The sequence below is a fragment of the Amblyomma mixtum genome, chromosome 7 (genome assembly GCF_055824585.1).
Source record: "Amblyomma mixtum isolate Tamu chromosome 7, ASM5582458v1, whole genome shotgun sequence".
NCBI lineage: Eukaryota > Metazoa > Arthropoda > Arachnida > Ixodida > Ixodidae > Amblyomma > Amblyomma mixtum.
The window spans coordinates 145,272,965-145,282,734 of NC_143018.1; the positions used below are offsets into that span (position 1 = coordinate 145,272,965).

The 9,770-nt window shown below is 50.0% G+C and overlaps 1 protein-coding gene across 1 annotated transcript in view; it reads left to right on the forward strand.

The window, feature by feature from the left end:
* The window catches only part of LOC149337781 (putative 4-coumarate--CoA ligase 1), a 91,366-nt gene extending 86,512 nt beyond the window's left edge, over positions 1-4,854 (forward strand). Inside the window, exon 11 of the mRNA XM_089554520.1 lies at positions 4,119-4,854. Coding sequence (XP_089410646.1) covers positions 4,119-4,264 — 146 coding nt within the window. The 3' untranslated portion in view covers positions 4,265-4,854. The remainder of the gene's footprint in view (positions 1-4,118) is intronic.
* Positions 4,855-9,770: the final 4,916 nt, after the last annotated feature.

Below are 9,770 nucleotides of genomic sequence, written 5' to 3' on the forward strand. Positions count from 1 at the left end.
AATTACTGCCACCTCTTTCAGGTACAATAATGGAAAAGTTGGGGCCTCACGTAGGCACAAATAATTGTTTCTGGGTGTTAATAGATAAGCAAAGCTGCAATTCAACAGAAGGAAATGTGAACTGACCATGCGGCTCCTTCGCCACGATAGACGCGGGGCATTCGGAATAGCCGCACTCAGCAGCCGAATCTCGTGAGCGTGACAAGAAGCGCCGGAGTCGGTGAAACACAGCCGTTTTTTTAAGGCGCAAATCGAAGCCACTAGGCTTTGCTGTCAAACCGACCATCGTCGCTAGATCAATATGGATTAACTGCCCCCTTGGTCTTCCACGTAGAGTCGATGGAGCCGTCGCCTGCTAAACAGGTTCTATTGCATGAACAATGTCCTCGCAAGGTCAGTAGCAGATAGAACGACGCCGATGGGACTGGTTTAGACTTAATTGTTCGTGCTTAGCTTACTGCGTCAAAGCTATAATCATTGTTCTGCAAAATATCACCGTGTGCGTGCGCGTGTGTGTGTGTGTGTGTGTGTGTGCGTGCGTGCGTGCGTGTGTGTGCGCGTGTGTGCGCGCGTGTGTGCGCGCGTGTGTGCGCGCGTGTGTGCGTGCGTGCGTGTGTGTGTGTGTGCGTGCGGGCGCGCGTGTGTGCGTGCGTGTGCGCGCGCGTGCGTGCGCGCGTGTGCGCGTGCGTGCGTGCGTGCGTCCGTGCTTGTGTGTGTGTGTGTGTGTGCGTGTGCGTGTGCGTGTGCGCGTGTGCGCGCGCACGCACACGCACGCACCCTCCTCAGGTGGTTGCATATCCGGGCACCCAGCACCAAAAAATGCATCTTTTGTGAGCCTCCGCCCACCAGAAGACCACTTAGCACCGGAATTAAAAAGCGACGGCGAAATCAAAATTCAACGGCGCAATGGGACGGCACGGATGCATAAGCTGAATGTACAATGAATACCGCAAACACTATTTGTCGCATCAGATTGAATGATCGCTTCTGTAGTTTTTCTGTTGCTAAAAAGTTGGTTTTGAGAAAGCCGTAAGTGCAGTTGGTTTTGTTTACAGTCTATGGCCAGGAACAGCCGTGCGTTCTTATTGATTTTCAAACTTCATTCATTTGCTGATTCTATCACACACATTCGCCTTTATGCCAAAAAACTTGGGGGACACAAGTTCTCCCTAAGAGTACGACGCAAGAGCGTTCAAGTGTCCCTAGGATCGCTTCGGGGTCCCTTGGCGCACCCTTTCGTAGACACTGACACGCATGTCATCATCACATACGGCTTTATTGCCCATCATCGTCCATATAATAATTAGTAATGGGAGTTACTAGATTGCAGCGATTACCTTGAAAGTCAAGTTTACAACAACGACAAACACTACTTACCCAATACCTCGGCCGCCGAAAACTCCCGTGACAGGCAAGCTGAGAGCTGCTCTATAGCAGTTGTCGGCTTGCCTATTTAGCAACGGAAAGCCTATAGCGTTTCCGCTGCTATAGCAACACGAAGCATGCACGGGGAGCAGTGGGGGTGAGATCAAGTGCGGAACACCTCTCGCCAGTCCACGCCGCAGCACGGAGTAAAAAATAAACTCAGAATCATAAAATTAAAAATGACAGAGTGAGTACCCCACTTGACACTGCTGCGAAATCCTAGAGTGCCGTGAGTAATTTCCTAAAAAGTAGCTACCAGTTTTTACCCCCCTGCGCGCAAACATGCCCGAACAAGCGCGGCTGACTGCCTTGCTCTAGACGCCCGCGCCATGGGCCGCTCTAACGCGCGCACATACCGAGTATGAAGGACTGAATAGGAGAGCGAAAATATGCGGAGGTTTAGCGCTGGTTAAACACAGTGGCACGAGCGCTAGCTCTGTTGAGCATGGTCACGGATGCTTTGGCTTAGTAAATAATTTATTGCAAATCCATTGGCGTGTCTTGGTTTTTGCTGGGGGGATTCTGGTGTGGGCTAGTTGGTTCATACTTAATAAACAGATTCACAACAGCGCTACGGAACGAGGACAGAAGGAACACGAAAAACACAGCGCCCGTCCTATGCTGGGGTTGCTTGTTTGTGGTTTACGATTTATGGAGGCTTAACGTCGCAAACCGACTCAGGCTATCAGGAACGCCGTAGTTGAGGGCTCCGGAAATTTTGACCGCCTGGGGTTCTTTAACTTGAAATCTCGATGGAACTTGTTTTTAGCAGACGAACATGCAGCCAAGCACATCCTATGGTCGGTCAACCGGTTGTTAGACACAGTGTTCATCGACTCGGTTTCACCGGCAGCCGATGCTGTCGTTGACAATCAGGTCGAAGCTGCGGCAGCGTCCGCTATCAATTTCTCCTGTCACCTTTCACGGGCATACTTGCGTTATTCTCTAGTCGAGCTTCTCGCTCGTCATCGGTGTCAGCAAGTAGTTAAGCACGCTTCTTCAGTGCCTCTTCCCGGCGACATAAAGTCAGTAACACAAAGTCAGCAAACAACGACCTTTAGAAATGATTTCTTCCCTTCAGGCCGCCGGGGTGGCTCAGTGGTTATGGCACTCAGCTGCTGACCCGAAAGGTGCGGGTTCGATCCCGGTCGCGGCGGTTGAATTTCGATGGAGGCGAAATTCTAGGGGCCCGTGCTCTGTGCGATGTCAGTGCACGTTAAAGAACCCCAGGTGGTCGAAATTATCTAGGGCCCTTCACTACGGCGTCTCTCATAGCCTGAGTCGTTTTGTGACGTGAAACCGAATAAACCAAACCAAACTATTTCTTCCCTTCCTATAACACGAAGTATAAACATCACTGTATAAACGAACTGGCCGCCAGCCGCTTTCTCGCTGGCCCTATTTATTAAGGCTACAGCGTTAAAGGCCTCATTTTTCAGAAAACAGGGTGTCGGCGTTGTCGGCGATGGCCCTGTGAGCGAGAAAACATGGGCACTACACAGACAGGTGGGCCACCTAGGTCACATCATTTTGCGGCGTCCTCACATCCTGCCCACCGAATAGAGAGTAAACTCTCCACCGCTTCGGGTGGCAGCTAAATTGTTGAAACTTGGCCCCCAGAAGGCGCTCCGCTGTGAGCACCTTCCTTTGCAGGTCAATGGCGCATCGCTTAACCGTTGCACCATTGAGCATTGAATGGTTCAAGTACTCCCAGCGACCTGTGAATGTAAAGTACAGAATGACATTCTGCATATATGGGAATTGACCAACTACGCTGTCGCGTCATACCATTAAGGCGGAGCTTAAGTGTCTCTCCAATTTGTCTGCCTCTCCACGTGTGCTCCAACCACTAGAGCCCCCTCATCCACTTCAATCAAACCAAGCTTTTAAGCACTGCTTGCTGGCTAGCGTGCATTTGCCTTTTTTTCTCATTCCTCAGTTGTGGTATCCACCGACAAAGTGAGCAGTTATGTACCTTTCCGTCTTTCAAAAGCAAGATGCGGTTTAGACCACGAATAAGATCTGACTGGGAACTCTTCTGGGAACTCTTCGGAACTCTTCGTTTAGTGCAGCCATAGATACATGGCAACTTAATTCGGCAAAATTAAGACAAGCCGCAGCGCGTAGACAGCGCGCAGGCTTTACGGTGTGGACGGCCACCTGCGGGGCGCAAATTTGCAACACGTATTTCACGGCGCCAAGCTGGGGTTTATTGCACTCACAGACTAACAATTTTACACGTCTTCAAAACGGTGAAATGCAGTGCCTGACCAAGTTGAAGATACAAAATGTGCGTTTCGGCGACCATAATGTTCCTTGTTCACAACTGTGCGCACGCAATTGTGTGCGCATTTTTGTGTGTGCACGGATGCGTTCAATGCGTTCAATTACGTTCTCAGCTGTGTTCCCAAATGCGATCAGTTAGTCCCCAACTGCATTTCATCGTTTCCGTTACGATAGCTGACCAGACGTTATTTCGTCGAACTCTTCTAGACTTTCCTCACATTGTGACCAAGTCGACAAAGACGGAATTGGCGCTTCATAGCTCACACAACTGTTCACAATTGTTAAAAAAAACTGTATGGGCTCCGCAACGCCAATTAAATTTTCATAATTTGGTCCGCTACTTCATTTCACCTTTTCGATTGCAATGCTTGATCAGATGGCATTTGGTCAATCTTTTTACTCTGCAGACCTTGTGGCTCCCCACAAGCAGCTCCACGGCGGCGTCGAGTTTGTGGACAACATACCGCAGACCGAGACCGGGAAGCCGCATCGCCGCCAGCTCAGGGACAGCTACCTGCAGAAGAAGGAAGCCCCAGCTGGCCATGATGATTAGTGGCGGCGCTGCTAATCACACCGCCGTCGATTGCCTAGCTTTCATCGATTGGCGCGGTTTTGTATGGCCTCTCGAAAATCCCCAGCACTGCACATATAGCCTCTCAAGACTTCATTACGGGCTACAGATAGAATTCGTGCCATGACGAACAAGCAGAAGAGATCACATGCACAAACACTTTCTTGCGTTTGCTTGCGTCGGCTACTAACCCAGCAAGTAATTTTGGCTCCTAAAGGTACCGACTGAAAAAATCAGAAGGCACTCGTTGTGTCCGGTATAGTTAGCACATTTTACTACAGTATTGGTTCTGCTACAGAATTGATTGGCACATAAAAGGATTATACCACTAATCAGCGCAGTCCTGTAAGTCATGCGTACAGGCTGTTGCGACAAAAAATCTGTTCTACAAGTGAACTAACCTGAATTTGAAAAAATAAACCTGAAATTTCTAGAGAACCTTAAAAGACACATGCAACACAGCAGACAACTGTAAGGGAAACGTGCAAAGTGGATTTAAAGCCTAAAGCAATTACCAGAAAGTAAAATTGTTCACGTTATCCACGATTATTTTCCTGCACATGCCCTGTAATTTTTCTGAATAAAAGCACCGGGTCCTGTTCTCCTGCCTGTTCAAATCAGTAGGTTGCAAGCAAAAGCCGGCTAGATCGCACTAGTTGAAGTTTGTCACCCTACCTTGGAGGGTTCGGCTACACTTCACCGCATTTGAATACGAAAGCATTACTATAACGACATTATAATAAAAGCCGGCGGCGCGTGCGTCTTAGTGCGTGTGTGTATTTGCAGATGGTACAAGAAATCCCACCTATGACAATAGGGTCACGTCATCAATCGCCCGTATGACGCACACAACAAACCGAGCACCGCCACTTCAGAAAGTCATATACGAGGTCTGTTAGAAAAGTATCCGACCTTTTGCCGAAGAAAAAAAAACTGGCATAACTAGAGCGTTGGAAACCTAATCACCTTCAAAGTAGTCTCCTTGGGACTCCACATACTTCTCCCAGTGGTACTGCCATTGGTGGAAGTATTCCGAAAAGGCCCCTTTCGGAATGGAGTCTAGCTCAGCTGTCGTTTCAGCGATAATGTCCTCTCTTGTCTGAAATCGCGCACCTTCCAATGGCCTCTTGATTTTGGGAAACAGCCAGAAGTCACAGGAGGCCATATCAGGAGAGTAAGCAGTCTGTTGAACTACAGCAGTCTGGTTTTTCGCGAAAAAAGTGTGAATTTAGTGCGAGGAACGTGCAGGAGCATTGTCATGATGGATGCGCCAATTTCCTGTTGACCTCAACTTCGGCCTCCTGCTCCGCACAGCACCACGCAGGCGACGGAGGACATCTCTGTAGTATTCTTTTGGTCAATGTTTACTTTGTGGGGTGCGTACGCGTGGTGTGCCACACAGAGGGAGTCAAAGAAAGCAGTCAGCATCACTCTGACATTGCTGCGCACTTGACGGGCCTGCTTTGGTCTGGGTGACGTGGAATGCTGCCATTGTGACGACTGGGATTTGGTTTCCGGTTCGTGCCTGTACACCCAAGACTCGTCACCAGCGATTATGGTGTTGGTGAAGTCGGGGTAACTGTTTGTGGAATCCAGACTTCAACACGAAGCTGCTTTTGCTCCACCGTGCGCAGCTTCGGCGCGAATTTCGCCGCATCTTTCTCCATGGCCAAATTTTTGGTGATAATGGAATGTGCAGAAATATTGGTGAGGTCCACCTCTTCCACAATTTCTCGGATAGTCACACGACGGTCCCGCGTCACCACAGCGTTCACTTAGGCAATGACATGGTCATTTCGGCATGTTGATGGCAGACCGGAGCGTGGCTCTCTCTGCACCGATGTACGGCCGTCTTTAAATCAATTGTATCACTGCTTAATCTGTGTGCTGCTCATAGTATTGTCACCGAAAGCCGTCTGAATATTCCGAATGGTTTCCACTTGGCTGTCGCCTAGTTTCAGGCAAAATTTGATGCAGTAGCGCTGCTCCTGTCGCTCCGCCATTTTCCTAGCAATGAAAAACCGACGAGAGCACTGCGCACTGCCTCACTCAAACGCTGCATGCCAGCGACTGACGCTATCGACAGGCGAGAAAAAATTTGTGCATGCGCACGAAGGTTCAACGTAGGCTGGTGCAAGCGTGCTTGTTTCAAATCCATCAGGTGTTTGTAAAAAAAAAATAAAGTCGGATACTTTTCTAACAGACCTCGTAGATGTCGTTCGTCTATGTATACTTCCGACTGGCAGACCTAAGCGTGCCACTACGTTTCTCGCGAGCCCGGGCAGCGGCCGACGCCACTGGGGTCCCGAACTAGGGACCTCCACCTAGTACTTGTGAGGGCTGGCCCCCTTTGGGTCAGCTCATGCCTCACCTCCCGAAGTTTATCTGTAAATAAATGTTTTCCACCACCACCATCTCGACAACATTCGTACCAAAACTGTGACACAATTACCGTACAGCGTTCGGGGTGGTGTCATACGATTTCGCGTTGCACATAGCTAACATATGCTGCTCCAGTCGGAGGCTAGCTTGCGAGAGCGGTTCGAACCGACGATATATGTATATTCAATTTTATGCCTTACCGGACTCCCTTAAGGTGCGGTTGAGGTGCCCATCGAGATGTGAAACAGTTACTATGCTATTTTCTTAAAAATTGAAAATTAGCTTTTGAGGAAAGAAAATGGCGCAGCATCGGCCTCACGTACATCTCGGTGGACACCTGAACTGCTCCGTCGGGTAAGGAAGAAAGAATGGAGTGATAGAAGAAAGGAAGAAAGAGGTGCCGTAGTGGAGGTATCCGGAATAAGTTCGACCAATTGGGATCTTTGAAGCGCACTGACTAAAAAACCAAATTTAGTATAAAGTTGTTATAAACCATTAATCGTACAGCGTTCCGGGTGGGGTCACACGCGTGTGAGTGGGTGGTGTGTGGGGGAGTGGGTGGGTGGCAATACACCGAGGGACATTAATGCTCTTGCATACCGTTAGAACGTTAGCGATCTTCGAACATTAATTTACCAGAATTTCTGGTGGGTCGTCTGGGCTAAAAGCTCCAATCAGACAGCTTGACGAGGCCTAGGCAACTCTTACAAGGGGCAGCACTGATGAGGTCTCCAAAAAAAGTGTGCATGATAATATGTTTCAAAAGAAACGGGGCAAATAATACTAAAGAACAAGGTCAAAATTGTATACAATCGTTGCTGAACTTTAGGAGCGAAAAAATTGAACAACACAATTACAAGTCATCACCGTCAGGAAATGCCGGAAAACATATAAAGTAAAACGCAGACAGAAACAACCTCAGGAATGGAAATTTAGAAAAATCTGTAGCAGTTCAACAGGTTTTGTGAAGTGCACGTGTTGGTACTTCTTTAAAATGGAGGTAAGGTCATTACGTAAAGACTGCGCAATGTCACAAACAGTGCACAGGAGCAAGAAAGTTTTTGACAGCGCCGACAGCAGACTCAGACAGAAAATGTAAGAAACACGTTTTAGTACTATGGGGATCTTCCCATCTAGTCCCCTGTGCTTGGCATCCCCGCGATGCACCCTCCCTAGCTTGGCCAGTTACTTTAACTAGTTCAGGAGTGCAAAGTGCGGGGCTAGTGGTGGTGGTGGTGAAAACTTTTTAATAAACAAAAGGAGAGTTTGCAGACCAAAAATGGCCCTTTACATAGGTGGAGTCCTTAGTCCGGGACCCCGCTGGTCAAGGCCGCTACTCGTGCCCGTTGGACTCCAGTCCCGAGCAGTTGAGCAGGGCTGCCTCCCATGCCTCTCGGGAAGGGGAAGGATTGGGGGGAAGGGAAGGATTCTTTCGACAGGGCCAAACCATGTGGAAAGTATCGGATAATTCCCCACAGTGAGGGCAGCCCCCATCAATTTTGGGGTCGAAATGTTTCACTATTGCAGGACACAACAGAGTGTTGGTCTGCAAGCGCCTCAGAGTTCGCTCATCAGCTTTACTTAGGCCCTTAGCCGGGACCGGGAAAAGCCGATGGCGTTCGCAATAGTCGTCCAGAATTTCTCTGAACCGCAGAAGCGGTTGCACAATGTCCGAGCCGGAAGAACTTGGATGAGGTGCCCGGTAGGTAAGCGCTCGGGCAGCCGCGTCGGCAGCCTCATTTCCTCTAACGCCCTGATGGCCAGGAGTCCAGACTATGCGTTTGGGCGAAGGGTCCGATTCCCTCACTGCGCGCTTTAATATACTGTAGGCTAAAGGTGAAATCTCCTCAGCCAGGTAGTGTTGACAGGCACGATGCGAATCTGTCACGATTACCTTCGAATTCAAGTCCAAGGCGGCAAGCGCAATGGCTATTTCCTCGGCCTGTGCTGAATTTCGAGCTCGAAAGGAGAGCCCGTTAACGCATTGATCCTGGTGAACTACTGCGGCCGTGTAGAATCCATTGGGCGACGGCCCTGCCACGTCAACGTAGTATACACCCTGTTTGGATCCGTGTTCGTGTTCGAGTGCCCGAGCGCGGCGCCTCTCGTCTGCCTTCGTGTGTATGTGTGTCCATGTTGCGCGGGAGTGGAGGGACCCAGAGCTTGTGACGCCATAGCTCCGGAATCCGACACGTCTCCTCTGGAGTGCACTCGGGTTGGATGTGCAAGCGGTCTAGCAGGCGGCGCCCTGATGCCGTCTGCGAGAGTCGCGTGTATTGGTTCACGAGGTGGGCCTCCCGAAAACTCCTGGTAGGAGTTGATCACCCCCAACGCTGACAACTTAGCATTGGAGGTGGCCACTGGGAGACCCAGTGCTCGGTTTGTAGCCTTCCTAACGATGGTGTCGATTCTTATTTCTTGTTGTTTCGTAGTGCGAAGGTAGGGAACGGAGTAGAGGATCCTGATGGTCACGAAGGCATGGGCGAGCCGAAGCGCGTCCCTACCTCGCAACCCGCCGCGCTTGTTAGAAACGCGATGGATCATGCGTCCGACCTGTTCGCCTACGCGCTTGAGTTTGGCAATAGTGGATTCCGGGCTGAGCCTGTTATGGATGAACAGACCTAGTATGCGGAGCTCCCCGACCTCTTTGATAGGACCTCCCGTCAGAGAGATTTGCAAACTCGTGTTGTCTCTAGGATTGGATCTGATGTGCAGAAGTTCCGATTTTGCGGGAGCACGTTGGAGACCACAGCCGATAGCGTAGCTATCGGTTATGGTGGCGGCCCGCTGAAGGCGGTCCTCCATTTCCCCAAGGCTCCCTTCGGTAGTCCAAATTGTTATGTCATCCGCGTAGAGTGCGTGATGAATGCCTTCCACCCGGGCCAATTGGTGCGGAAGCTGCATCATGGCAATGTTGAAAAGAAGGGGCGACAAGACCGCCCCTTGGGGTGTACCCCGTGTACCCATCGTGTATGGTCCGTATTCGTCGTCGTCAATCTTGAGGAAGGCCTGACGCTTCGAGAGAAAGTCTCTTACATATGTGAATGCCTTGCGCCCACAATCGGTGGTACTCAAGTTAGCCAAGATGCTGCCATGACGAACGTTG